This window comes from Triticum aestivum, chromosome 5B (genome assembly GCF_018294505.1).
Source record: "Triticum aestivum cultivar Chinese Spring chromosome 5B, IWGSC CS RefSeq v2.1, whole genome shotgun sequence".
NCBI lineage: Eukaryota > Viridiplantae > Streptophyta > Magnoliopsida > Poales > Poaceae > Triticum > Triticum aestivum.
This window is the reverse complement of record NC_057807.1, coordinates 409,487,703-409,502,449: the sequence shown is the minus strand read 5'-3', so window position 1 is coordinate 409,502,449 and position 14,747 is coordinate 409,487,703. Positions and strand designations below refer to the sequence as shown.

The following is a 14,747-nucleotide window of genomic DNA, read 5'->3' as shown; positions in this document are numbered from 1 at the left end:
CAAGGGCACCAATAGTGGAATCACGGCATCTCGCATTGTGTGAGGGCGTGAGAGAATACGGTGGTCCTAGTGGCTTCTTGGGGAGCATTGTGTCTCCACACTGCTCTAACGGAGACGTACTTCCCCTCAAAAGGAAGGAACTTCGGTAACACATCCTCGTCTCCATCGGTTCCCCTTTTGGTTATCTCTCTCCTTTACTTGTGCAAGCTATATTATGTTCTATCCTTGTTTTCTTGTGTGCTTATTGTTGTTGCATCATATAGGTTGTTCACCTAGTGGCATATCTAGACAACCTACTTTGATGCAAAGTTAAAATTGGTAAAGAAAAGCTAAAAATTGTTAGTTGCCTATTCACCCCCCTCTAGTCAACTATATCGATCCTTTCAGTACTCTCTAGGTGGGCCTTCTTAGGGCATGTACAATGGTGCTATCTTAGAAGTGCCACGTCGGATACATATTGATGTGGAGGAGAGAGAAACCATAAGAAAAGGCTTGTCTTATCTTATTTAAGACATGATCTCTTAGCACAATAGGTCTCACCGCATATTTAGGAACAGCTAGTTATTGAAGACGAAGCTAAATGATAACTCGCAGACCCCAGAATAAAGTTAGTGATTGTTTAACTATTTTTGCTAGAGAGGAAGGTAGAACCATGACTTGGGTAGGCTCTGCACCTCCCAGAGTGTTGGAACTTGCTGCCCTAGGTTGTAATTCCGGTGGGGTTTGAGTAATAAAAGTTTCAATTCGCAAAAAACTAAGAGATAACCATTATAGACATGTTCTTATTTTCCTCTCTAAAATACATACAAGGCATAAGATAAAACCGGCTCATGTAAAAAGCTGTCAAATCACTACTTATCAGGGGCACTCAAGGGGAAACACGACGAGTGCTCCAACGCCACCACGTATCGCGAATTGGGTGCTCCCCACCCAAGATTTTAGTCTATTACTTTTTTTGGGGGGGTTTCCACCTTTTCTAGTTTTTGCTCGTTTTTCTTGTTTTTTCCTATGTCCAATATTTTTGGGTTGTTCATTTTTTGGTTTTCCCCACTTTTTACTTCAGATTTTCTTGATTTTTGTGTGGTACACGGTTGGAACATTCACTGTAGTCCCCACAGTGAATAACTACTTAAAGGGAATCACAAGTATGCTTAGCTGGGAAGAACAGGTGTCCCTTCACTATGAGGTAGGAAAGCACATGTGTGCTCCAAGGGGAAGCAGATGTGTACTCTCCATGAAAACACTTAAAGGGACACAAGGTGCTCTAGGCCGAGAGCACAACTGCACTACACAGGATACACACAATTCACTACACGGGGAGCACAAAATGCACTACGCAGAGAGCACAAGTACACTGTACGGAGAATAAAATGCGCTACACGCAGAGAGCAGAACTACACTAACACCGAGAGCACAATTTTAGTATGCGGGGGACTACAATTTTAGTATGGTAGGGAGCATGAGTTACCTTGAGAAAAGTTCATTGAAACCTATCAAGAAAGATTTAACCTGAACATCTTAATGAAAGGAACACAACGGTGAAAACAGTTCGTAATTTGGCACACGGCCCAAGAGATATATCATTTTGAAAGATGGATCAACAGAAATAAATCGCATACACCCAACCCTCTCATCCCCTCCATGGGTAAAGTCGCAAAAAATAACTCTAGTGTTAGTTCGGTTGGCCGGTTCCCCCACGCGGGCCAACCCAACTAAGTGAGCAGCTCGCTCGCTTGGTTGATATGTTGACCATTTACTTTCAAACAAATAAGAATATATAAATAAATTGATTTTTAAAAAGGTTCATGAATTTGAAAAAAAATCGTAGATTTGTTAAAAAAATATAAAAAAAGTTCAAAAAATTGACAAAGTTTTCGAATTTGAAAAAGGTTTGTGAATTTGAAAAAGTTCACAAATTTTAAAACAGTTCACAAAAATTTGAGAATGGCTCATGAACTTGAAAGTTTTAATTTCGAAAAAGTATTCGAAATTATTTTTTAAAAGAATTTTAGGGGAAAACGTGTTTTTTTGAATTTTTTTTGAAAATTTGAATTAAAGCTCAGGAATTTGAAAAAAAATCATAAAATGTGAAAGTGGTTAGCAATTTTTCTGTAAATTTGAGAAAGTGCGTGGAATTGAAAAGGTTCAAGAGTTTAGGAAAAAGTTCCCAAAGCTTGCATTAATTTTTTGAGAACAAAGAAAAAAACAGAAAGAAAAAAAGAAAAGTAACGAAAAATCAAACAAAAGATCAGTGAAAAAACACACTGAAACCTAGCCGAATGAACTCATGGAGGGGAGATCGGCGACCCACCTAGACTAGCGAATGAGTGCGTGTGTGGACTGAATGGTTTGCACTCTATTTGGCGCCCAAATAGGAATTTGGGGAGCTCACTGATGTTTTACCTACACCCGACTTTGCTCCTGCAAATTTATTCCCAGCTTCACAAACCCTCTCACATTACATAGGTTGTGACCCATTCATAGTGTAGAGTATTTTTCTTCAGTTTGTTTTTTTTGTTCATGTTTCTTTTCACTTTCAAGATTTATTTATTTCTTCTTTTGTAAAAAAAATTCATAGCCTTCTAAGTGTTTCATCATTGTTAGTTTGTTACCTTTGCACAATATGTTGTAATAATGTTCATCAATGTGTATAGTTTGGTTCAAAAAATGTTTGTTATGTTCCAATAAAAATAGAACATAAAATAACAAAATCCGAGCATCCTCCCTATTTTTACTTTTTATGAGGCTTTAGTATTTTTGTCGTAACCTTTTCTTAATGTTTTGCTCCTTTTCTGTTTTCACTTTTTGTTTTATTATTTTCTACTCCTGCCGTTCACAAATATAAGATGTTCTAATCCCTCGATGCATATTAATTATCGTTGATTTGGTACAAAGTTGTACTAAATCAGCGACCATTAATATGGATTAGAGGGAGTAGTTTTTTTTGTGAATCGAATGTATATGGACATGTTTTACTATGTTTGTTCATTCATTTATTCCGTATGTAGTCTATATTGAAATATTCAAAACATCTTATATTTGTGAAGGGAGGGAGTACTATTTATTCTTACAAACGTACATATATTTAGATATTTGTTCTGATTGAAGATTTTTTTTGCAAAAAAATAATATTTTTTTCAATAACGAGTGGTATATGAGATTTTCTGGTTACTTATAGAAAGTGCTTGTATGTGTCGTACAAAATGTTCATGCTAGTCGGGGAAATTGTTATAATAGATATAAATGTAGTTAGTTGAACGAAATATTCAGCTCCTTCACAAGAACACGATATATTTATATATAATAAAATAAAAAAATATTAACAAGATAAAACACTTGTTGCTGAAAATAACGACACAAGAAAATACCTATAATGCATATTGTTGAACAGGGAGTATATATCATGCTTTTTCACAAAATAATTCCAGCGAAATTTTATTGATAAAAACAAATAAAAATAAATAAAAGGAATTTGAAAGAAAAAAATGAAAATAACGAGAAAGTAAAAAGTATTATAAAAAGAGGGAAAAATCAATAAAAATAATAGGAAATGACATGAAGAAGAAGAAAAATCAGAAGGGAAAGAAAAATATCATAGACCAATTGGGCCTTGTTTGTTTCGTGCTGGAAAAATAAGAAATGAAACGCTCATGAAATTAGTTGTTGTATGCACCACCTCACGTGCAAAACCCAAAGTAGCAGTGGGAAGGCACAAAGAATGTTCCTCCTTATATCTCCAGAAAGGCAAACAATATTGAGCAATGCATTGAAAGAGCAAAACAGCCATGCTAGGATATGCAGACACCGATCACTTGCAGCACTTATATTCGTCCATGTCACATACCCGCAAAGTATTCCTATGTGGTGGAAGCTGCATATTCCTATAAGTTGTTGACCGGTTTTAGGATCCACTTAGAGAAAATTGCACTATATAGAGCATCACCACCAGAATGTGTATGATCATGAGACTGAAGCGCTACATATGGGCATCATGTGAGTTGGATGTTTAGCAAGCAATATGAAGTATTTGGAGGATAACGCAGGCGCATATGTTGTATAAATGCGATCGAGCTATGTGAAAGTGCCTCACAAAGGATGTCTACCTCAAATTCTCCGTTGTTCATGAGATGCAATGGATGAACAATGTAAATGTACCACATGTTGTCACATGATGATCTTGCAGATCTATTTACAAGTCATTTCTGTAGTCACTCTTCAAGATGTGTTTGAAGGAGCCAAAATGAGAAGAATTAGAGAAGTGCAGAATTAGGGAGAAACATGCCAAAAGACATTTTTGCCAAAAGTCATATATGTTGTATACTGTAAGAAGGGAGAGCAAGAGACGGGTCCACCACGCGCGAAACGCTAAGGGGCGATTGTGAGGCGATTGTTTTGGCGATATCCTCCAAACGCTAGGGTTAGGGTTTTCGGCGGCAGGGGTGGTGTGTATCCGGTGGTGTTTGGGGCGGTGACTGCGTCACCCTCGACGGCGACCGGTGGAGCCTCTCCTCCAAGGTGCGGTGCAATGGCGGAGAAGGCGAAGGAGAGGAGCGTAAGGACTCCGACGACGATGGCGGAGAAGGTGCAGGAGAAGAGCGTAAGGACCCCGACGATGATACCCGGGGCGACAGCGACTCCGGGGAAAGCGACAAGTGGGGGATCTGCAAACTCTCCAGCCATGTGCAAGACGCCGGATCCCACGTCGAGCCTCTCGGCGAGGCTGGGAGGGATGGTGTTGTTAGACAAAGAAGCCGAAGGATTCGTCTTCAAGGAACCTGATCAGGTTCTGCCCAAGAACATGAAGTGGTCGGCGGTGGGGAAGGCGTTCTCGCCGAGACCGCTCAATAAGACTGTGCTTGAGAAAACGATGCAAATGACTTGGGGACTTCACTACGAGGCTAGGTTCCGGGACATGGGTGACAATTTTTTTGCTGTCCACTTTGGTAGCGAAGGAGATTGGAGGCATGCATTGTCAAACGGGCCGTGGCAATACGATTTCAATGTGCTAGTACTGAAAGAGTATGAGAGCAACATACGGCCCTCAGAGATGGTCTTTGATAAAGTGGATGTGTGGGTTAAGGTGACAGATCTGCCACCGGGCAAAAGAACTGAGGTGTTTGGGAAAGCATTAGGGAATTGGCTCGGGGAGGTGGTGAGGGTAGATGTTGACAAAGATGGGATGGCCAGAGGCAATCAGCTGTGAGTAAGGGCAAGCATCTCGATCTATGAACCGTTGGTTCGGGGGTTTGTCCTCAAAACATCACATGATGACAAAATTGGCACGTGGTTTGATTTCCACTATGAGAAGATACCTCACTTCTGTTTCGAGTATGGAAGGCTTGTGCATGTAAATGGAAGATGTGATCCACCTGTTGATAATTCGACACAGTGGGGGGGCTGGCTAAGAGCGTCCCCGGGAAGGAGCACTGGCTCCAAAAATGAGACAAGAGGGGGAAAGACTAACAACAAGAGCAGTTTTGTGACCCCGCAGTCGGGTGGAAGTGTCAAGGAGCAAGGGAGTTTTGTCAGAAGTAAAGATGTCCCAACAAAGAGAAATCTGAATGCCGAGTTTGATAGGCCGGAGAGCTCCCACACTGGTGGGCAGCGGAACAAGGGCCAAGCGGAGGTTAATAGCCCAACAAAATATCGGTTCAGAGGAGAGTGGCATGAAGAAAGGGACCTCAGACATGAACTTGAGAGGAAGAAGGAGAGGGATCTGAGGGAACAACTAAAGAACCGGCAGAGACAAAGGGAGTTTGATACATCACGCTATGCTGCAAGAGGTAGCAGGGAGCGGGAAGCTGACAACAGAGACAGGGATGGGGTGTATGAATACCAGCCTCACCACTTTGGACAGAGGAGAAGGGGATACTACGTTAGGAAGACCAGACCGGATCATGAGGAGAAGAGAGAAAGAGGCAGTGGCCCCAATGTCACTCCAAATACTAGGAAGAGACGGCCACGTCAGATGTGGGTGGCTAGAGAGGTTGGTGACAACCAGGATGGTCGAGACAATTTCATGCGGGACACTAGGCAGAAGACAGCTTTTGTCTTTGAGAGGATTTCGAAACATGATGAGGCAACGACGGACCCTGCCAGGGAGCGGGGCCGCCGAGAGCAATGATCATCCTAGCCTGGAACTGCTGAGGGTTGGGGTTGGACTCGGCTGTGGGTGATTTAAGGGACCTGGTGAGGTCATACAACCCAGAGGTGGTATTTTTGTCGGAAACAAAAAAACGGGCTAGTGCAATGGAGAGACTAAAGTGGAGCTTGGGTTATCAACACGGTGTGGCTGTGGACTGTAAAGGAAAAAGTGTAGGCTTGGCTATGTGGTGGAGGGATCATGTGGATGTTACGGTGAGGCCGTGGTGCCAATATTACATTGATGCGACGATAGCAATCGATGGTGTCTCCTTCAGGTTCACTGGAATCTATGGGGAACCATGCGTTGAGAAAAGAACAAAAACTTGGGAAGTGCTCCCTTACCTACGTACCCAAGATGATCTCCCATGGCTTTGCGTCGGTGATTTTAATGAGACACTGAGACAGAATGAACAACAAGGTGGCAACCAGAGGAACATGCATCAGATGGTGCTTTTGGAGGACTGTATGACCGACAGCGGTCTTGCAGACCTGGGGTTTACGGGATACCCTTTTACTTGGGATAATAAGCGTGATGGGGAGGAGAACATTCAGGCGAGGCTCGATCGGGTGATGAGTAATGCGGCTTTTGCACAATTATATCCAGAAGTCGAGGTTCAGCACGTGATGACGTAAGAATCTGACCATCAAGTGCTTTTAATTAAGGCGTCAACGACACTGGCCGATCGACGGGAGTGAGGGCAGCGCCCTTTTTTATACGAGGCGGCGTGGGTCAGGCATGCAGAGTACGACAAGATGGTGGGTGCTGCATGGGAACAAGCCCATGCAACCAATCAGCAAGGGGGGACCTCGAAACGACCTGCAGCCGGCTGAGAGCTGCATCAAAGACCATGCACGTGTGGAGTCGAAGAGTTTTTGGATCAATTAAGAGGCAGATTGCTCATTTGAAGGTACAACTTACTGAGGCAAAGGAGCGAGCTGCTCAAACTGGGTATAGACAGGAAATCAAGGATATCGAGGACCAACTGCATGAGCTCTATGAACATGAAGAAATTTACTATAAACAGCGTTCAAGGATTGACTGGTTGACGGACGGGGACCGGAACACACAGTACTTCCAAAATCGAGCCTCGCACCGCCGACGGAAGGGCAGGGTAAAAGGCTTGAGGAGAGATGATGGGACAAAGTGCACGGATGATGAAGGGATGCACATATTGGCGGACCAATTTTATGCCCACTTATTCGCTTATGACGGATCAAGGGAGGGGCAGCGAGTATTGCAACATATTGAGTCTCTTGTGACGGATGAGATGAATGAGAAGCTCACAAGGCCTTTCACTGATGATGAGATTGAAGTGGCTCTATTCCAGATGGGGCCTACAAAGGCACCGGGACTAGACGGTCTACCAGCTATGTTCTACCAGCGCCATTGGGAGCAAGTGAAGAATGATGTGTGTGGTGCAATTCGGGAGTTCTTGGCGGGGAAGGCAGCAACCAATGGTTTCAATGATACAATTATTGTGATGATTCCGAAAGTGAACTCACCGGAGCTACTCTCTCAGTTTCGTCCAATAAGTCTGTGTAATGTCCTTTATAAAATCACGGCGAAGGCACGGGCCAACCGCCTAAAAGTAGTCCTCCCCTTTTTGATATCTGAGGAGTAGAGCGCATTTGTGCCGGGAAGGCTACTTACGGATAATGTGTTAGTCGTGTATGAATGCATGCATGCTATCAGGAAAAGGAAACGGAAGAAGCCTTTGTGCGCGGTAAAGCTGGATATGATGAAAGCGTATGATAGAGTGGAGTGGGACTTTCTTGAGCAAATGATGGCAAAATTTGGCTTCTCTAGTCACTGGACAGAGATGGTCATGCGATGTGTTAAATCAGCCAAGTTTTCCGTCAAGCTAAATGGCGGACTGTCCCACAGTTTTATTCCTACAAGAGGATTAAGGCAGGGGGACCCCCTCTCCCCATACTTGTTCCTTTTTTGCGTGGAGGGATTCTCAGTGCTCATTAGAAATGCGCAGCAAGAGAAAAGCATCAAAGGAGTGTCGTTTGGGAATGGTGGACCAACGGTTACTCATCTTCTCTTTGCTGACGATAGTGTCGTTTTTGTGGAGGGCTCAAGGGAAAAATCTTACCACACTTCGAAACATTCTGCAGGAGTATGAGGCTGCCTCGGGACATAAAGTTAACCTCCAGAAATCTGCAATTTACTTTGGAAAGGGTACTTCGGAGGCAAGGAAGGAAGATTTAAAGGCGGTACTCAATATTAACGCTGAGGCCCTAAGCGAGAGATATCTGGGTTTGCCTACTGTTGTAGGGAGATCGAAAGAGGGGACGTTTAAATACGTTAAGGTCAGTGCTAGAGGCAAAGTGTCAGGATGGAAAGGACAAGGTTTATCAAAAACAGCGAGGGAGGTACTCGTTAAATCCGGACTCCAATCTACCCCTACCTTTACCATGAGCTGCTTTCAACTCACAAAGAAAATGTGCGGGAACCTGTCATCTATATCGTCCAACTTCTGGTGGGGAGAAGCAAATGGTAAGAAAAAGGTGCATTGGATTGCCTGGGATAAGATGTGCACGAGGAAAAGGGAAGGGGGACTAGGCTTCCGTGATCCGGAGGCTTTTAACCAAGCCATGCTTGCGAAACAAGCTTGGCGTTTGTACCAGGAGCCGAACTTGCTGTGTGCTAGGGTTTTGCAAGCAAGATACTTCGCAACAGGGTCGATCCTGAACGCAACATGCCCAGGGGGATGCTCCTACACGTTCAGGAGTATAATTCATGGTCGCGACCTGCTGCTAGATGGACTTATATGGAGAATCGGAGACGGGTCTAAGATCAATGTGCATCACGCGAACTGGATCCCGAGACAGGGTAGTTTGATGTCACTGGGCCAAAACTATGTCCATGGGATCACGCGAGTTAGCGATCTGTTGGGACCGGATGGCACCTCATGGGATATAGCCAAGGTACAGAACATGTTTGCACCAGATGAAGCACAAGAAATCCTGCATATCCCAGTGGGGGGGGGGGGCGGAGATGGCGGGCTACCAAGCATGGAACTATAAAAAAAACTGGGGTTTTCACGGTCAAATCGGCTTACCACCTGCGAATGAGCCAGAATCGACAACGTTCGGGGCATCCGGAGTCTTCTTCTTCGGTGGCCGATCACAAAACCTGGATGAACTTATGGGATACAGTAGCGCCGGGCAAAGTCAAGACACACTTGTGGAGGCTGATACGAAATGAGTTAGCAGTGGGATCGGAGCTGCTAAGAAGGAGAATCAAGGCGGGGGTGTTTTGCATGGTGTGCGGGCGGGAAGAAACAAACTACCATAGGTTTTGGGGCTGCCACCACTCTATAAACTTCTGGAAGATTATGCACTCGGAATTGGGAGTACCGGTGGCGATCCCACCGAAGAATGCTTGCTCTCAGGGTGCGTTGTCGAGATGGCTACTTTCGTGGATTGCGGACGCGTCAGATTATGAGCGGGCAGTCCTTGCCCAGGGAGTCTATGCACTCTGGCTGGCAAGGAATAATGCAAGGGATGGGCAGCGGATCAAAGAAGCGGATGCAATAGCGAGGAGAGTCTTCAACCTAATGACAGAGTGGCAGTCGATCCATGGAAGGAAAGCTAAGGTCACTGCTCCTGCGGTGAGGGAGAAATGGAGGCCATCGGAAGAGGGATGGGTGAAGGCAAATGTGGACGGCGCAATGGCTAAGGTGGCCGAGCATGGAGGTGCGGGTGTGGTTCTCCGAAACCATGAAGGCGCTTTCCTGGGGGGTGCATGCCAGCTCCTCCTGCCTTGCAAAGAACTGGTGCGAGCAGAGATACTAGCTGTGAGAAGAGCAGCCTTATTAGCGTAGGAACTAAACATCCCTAGGTTATACTTAGAGACGGATTGCAGGGAGGTAGCAGGTATGTTGCAGCGCACGGGAAAGGATCTATCTTCTCTTGGACCGCTGATTGAAGAAATCAAGCATATTCTGGCATCGCGGGACGAATGGAAGATTGCGTGGGCTAGACGTGAAGCAAACACTGCTGCTCACTTGCTTGCTAGAACAACAGTGACTGATCATCTCTGTACGGTGTGGCACCAGATGCCCCCGGATGTTATTCTGCATGTAATTTCAGACGAGATCCCCAGGTGGGATGAATAAATAAAGGAATGTGTTAAGTTTCAAAAAAAAGAAGGGAGAGCAAGAGAGAGACAGAAACTATACCCAGAGATGAAGAGCACGCAAGTGCGGCCACTATGCTAACTGCCTCCATAGCCAACTCCTCTAGCTAAGCACATGCGGCCTGCAACGTTAGACTAGGGTAGTAGTTACAGAGACAAGGACACGTGAGAGAATGTCATGTTGGTATAGCCGGTTTTCTAGGGGTATTCCAACCTTTCTCGCCAGTGCCATCTTTAGCAGCAAAAAAGGCCGGCCAAAGCTGACAGCAGCAATGTTTGCCTGCACTAGAGTATCGCAGTCGTTGTAGCACGAGTTACACATCAGTCTACACCTACGGATGTCATCAGCAACTCCCACTTAGATAGACACCCCTCTAGTCATCTAAATGATCACGTGATCCAAATCAACTGAACCATTTCCGATCATCACATGAGATGGAGCAGTTTTCAATGGTGAACATCTCTATGTTGATCATATCTACTATATGATTCACGTTCGACCTTTCGGTCTCAGTGTTCCGAGGCCATATCTGCATATGCTAGGCTCGTAATTAGCATTCTTCTTGCCCATTGTCTTCAGATGCATTGTATATTAATGGCCATGTGTTCCCCAACTGTATGATTATGAAGTAAATAATCTTTGTTTCTTTTGTCATTTCTATAAGGTATTATCATTTTGATGGAAAAAAGTTCTTGCTATAGAACATTTTAGATATTAGATTTTTTAACATGCAATTTTTTTTGAACATCCAAGTATGAAATCCTGGATCTGCTACTGTACCCCTGACGTGGGAGACTACGAGCTGACCACCGCCTGACTCGCGCATCGTGCCCGTACCCCTTCCCCGGTAGTGCAACGGGCATGGTGTCGTGCCGGCGCTGTTCTGGTGCAGCCATGTGATGAATAGTGGGGTGTCGTCGTGCGAGCGCTGCTCTGCTCTATCGCTTCCGGCGTTTTTTATCAGGAGTGCGAAGTGGTTGCAGGAGGTGTTGCTCCCACTTCCTGTTAGGCTGCTGCTCATTGTATTGCTCTAACCACACCCCCGCTTGCTGGGAAGAAAGGCAGCACGAGCACACACGACAGGATACACACGAGCTCGCACACACGCATGGCAGCAGAGCAAGCACGGGGGTGCGCATGGCAGCGGAGCAAGCATGGGAGTTCCTCTTGTTCACCAGTGCACGAGCATGCAACCAGCGCTCGCGCGAGAGAGGAGGGGCAAAAGACATGTCAAAAGAGAGAGGGGTCAAAAATCTGACATGGCTCTGCCTGGTCAGCAGACAAACGGTCAAAACTGCTCTAGGGAATCAAAACCGGGTGGAGCAGTGTGGCGGAGCTTGGTGGGGGCCAACCTGGGCCATGGCCCCCCCCCAACTCATATGAATTTTTTTATATACCTTAGTATTAGGCCTATTTATCCACCAAAAATCATTCAAAAGAAATTATGTTTGCCCCCCCCCCCCCCAACCCATGGCCCCCCCATGATTTCAGCTCAAGCTCCGCCAGGTGGAGGGTTGATTCTTGAACCGGATGGTTAGTTCGGGGTGTAGAGTTGAGGGTTGAATTTTAAACCGAGTGGCAAGTTCAGGGTTGTAAAGTGGATTTCTCTCTACCATATATAGTCCCTAGTCTCAACATGTTCACGTGGAAATCTACTCTGAAAGCCTTGCCCCAAAATTTCCCAATCGACGTGGCTATGTTAGATCAGGTGCAAAAGTGTAAGTACAATATTGCAATTGGCATGCAACCTTTTCTTAAAAGACATGTTTGGTCATCCTTTGTGTGGAAACAGTAACGGAGGTCTAACTTGCCACATGAACAGGACAGTGAAGCACACTAGTGCTGACTTACAAGCAACTCCTTTGCATGTTTATCACTTACTCAAGGACGAGCTCCCTCCCTCCAACCCTGCTGGAATTTCGTACAAACTGCCACCTTTTATACCTGACCAATGTCCCGAGCGCACCACTCAAACGAAACGGTCAATCGGTCCAACCTGCAGCTACGTAGGTACAACCGCCGGCCATGGGCGGCACGCCGCGGAGCAGCATCGGCCACATCCTGCCCGGCGCCGGCTTCTTCGCCGTCGGCCTGTGGCACCTGTTCAACCACATTAGGCTCTTCTCCCAGCGCCCGGACTCCTACGTCGCGCCGGTGTGGTTCCCCGTGCCGCGCGCGCGGTACCTCGAGCCCGCCCTCGTCATCGCCGGCAGCGCCCTCGAGTTCGTCATGGAGATGTTCGTGGACCACTCGACCTTTCTTCCGTTCGACGCCGACGGCTCCATCCCGTCGGACCGGCTCCACAACCACGAGCACGCCATCATCTGCCTAGCGCTCATCGTCTACGCGGGCGCCGCCGTCCACCTGGACCGCGCTCGGGCTCCGGGGCGCCGCGCGCTCTGCCTGCTCCTGGTGTCCGTGGTGTTCGCGCAGGAGCTCCTCGTCTTCCACTTCCACTCCACCGACCACGCCGGCGTCGAGGGCCAGTTCCACTGGATCCTGCAGGTGGTCGTCGCCGCGTGCCTCGGCACCGCGCTCCTCGGCGTCGGCTTCCCGCGGAGCTTCGCCGTGAGCCTTGCCCGGTCGGCGTGCATCATGTTCCACGGGGTGTGGCTGGCGGTCATCGGCGCCATGGTGTGGGTGCCGAGCATGGTGCCCAAGGGGTGCTCGCTGGTGCGCAAGGACGGCCGCGACACGGTGCGCTGCCACAGCAAGGCCAGCCTTCACCGTGCCAGGGCGCTGGTGAACCTGCAGTTCGGGTGGTACCTGTCCTTCATGACGGTGTTCGTCCTCGCGGTCTACCTGTACGTGTGCAGCAGATGCCCCGCCGAGCAAGCCTACGCGTGGCTCCTCCCGAAAGCCGGCGAGGAGGAGGAAGAGCATGACCTAGAGGCGCGCAAGTGCGGGGTGCCACGTGACGGCGACAGCGACGTTCATGGGCGCGGCTTCGCGCCACTGGAGATCGAGGTGTAAATGTGTCAAGCTGTAGCTAGCTAGAGTCCCCGCAGACCCATTGTACAGTGCTTGTCTGAGTCTGAATGTTATCTGCGAATATCCATGGATCGATCGGTTCGTACTCGTCCGTGCCTATTTTTTGCCTCGCTTTTTACAGGCATTTGAAGGGGAAAACATGCTTATCAAAAGGCAAAAGCATGCATTGATTGGAGACGAAGACAAATAGGTTGGGTAGCCAGCTGCCAGCGTATGATCGAGTTCGGTGAAACATGACCTTACTCCAAAGGTAAGTTTCTGTTTCTCAAAAAAAAAAGAGGTAAGTTTTTGTGATGCTTTTTCACGGAGACGGACAATTCGCGCGAACGCACGCACACCCTACCCCTATGAACACCTCTGAGATACTGAGCCGACATCACATCTCGGGATTGACGAAATCATCACAGGAGTCTTGTAGTCGATGAAAATGGCATCTCCCACTAAACGAACATCGCTGGAAATCCTGAACTAAATTCAGGAAAATACGAGAGCACCGGTGTCATCTGAGTTATGCTCAATTCAGCTTTGTTTAGTTGTGTAAAATGGCAAGCCTCCTAGCATATGCACTATCAAAACATAACCATATCTTCATTAGACGGTAATAGTAACGCCAAGTATCAATGCCGAACCAATCCCTTGAAAATAGGGGGAAAAGAGGTGAGCGATAGACATGGCACAAAGCTCGATCATGATTTTTTTGTTAAACCTCTAGTGTGGTGTCAATTGCCGACAGGGACGTTGGAAGGACATCAAACACAATAAGGTGCGGTGTAAGGGCGATCTCTCGCGATGTTCATCTATCTTTTTACTGTGTCGAGGTGAAAATAAAATAGGAGAAACGGATGCCCAGCCCCAGCCCCAGCCCCCGTTCCCTAACCCTATCTCCCCTCTCCCTCGTCTGCCGCCGCCACCACTCAACGGCGGTCTCCCCCACAATCACCACCACCACCACTTCTCGCCTCTCTCCTCACCTTCTCCCCAACCACCGGAGACCTCGTTTCCTCTCCCTCGCTGCAGATCGCCCACGCCTCCTCTCGGTCCAGGCGCGTCGCCTCCTTCCTTCCCCTTCCCTCACCCCCTGCCCCCTCTGTGCCGCTCCTACCCCTTTCTCTTGTCAATCCGGATCTGTGGAGGTGGCCGGCAGGGACGACAAGGATGTGGGCGCTGCCGGCGGCGCCAGAAGCAGCTCGACAAGAACCACCGTCACGCGGAGGCAAGTCACCATCATCCGCTTCGTCTGCGCCGTCAAGGGCAACTGCTCCCGATCCGACCAGGTACCACACATTCTACCTTTTTCAATTGCCGAATCTTCTTCCATGACCAGATCGGCTCTCTAGCTTTTCTCCTGCCTTTGCATACTGTTGTGCTTCCACTTTTGTAAATCATGGTGCACACTGCCCATGGAGGTTCAGATGAACCAATTTACTTTGAGCAGTGCATGCGACAATAGTAGCTCTCCTCAGT

The 14,747-nt window shown here is 47.2% G+C and overlaps 1 protein-coding gene across 1 annotated transcript; it reads left to right on the top strand.

The window, feature by feature from the left end:
- Positions 1 to 12,215: 12,215 nt before the first annotated feature.
- Positions 12,216 to 13,265, top strand: LOC123114819 (uncharacterized). The gene has a single exon (XM_044536221.1). The coding sequence runs from the start codon at positions 12,318 to 12,320 to the stop codon at positions 13,263 to 13,265; it is 948 nt and encodes a 315-aa protein (XP_044392156.1). The 5' UTR covers positions 12,216 to 12,317.
- Positions 13,266 to 14,747: the final 1,482 nt, after the last annotated feature.

Coding starts and splice junctions, on each gene's coding strand:
- LOC123114819 (XM_044536221.1), top strand. CDS start 12,318: ATGGGCGGCACGCCGCGGAGCAGCATCGGCCACATCCTGCCCGGCGCC.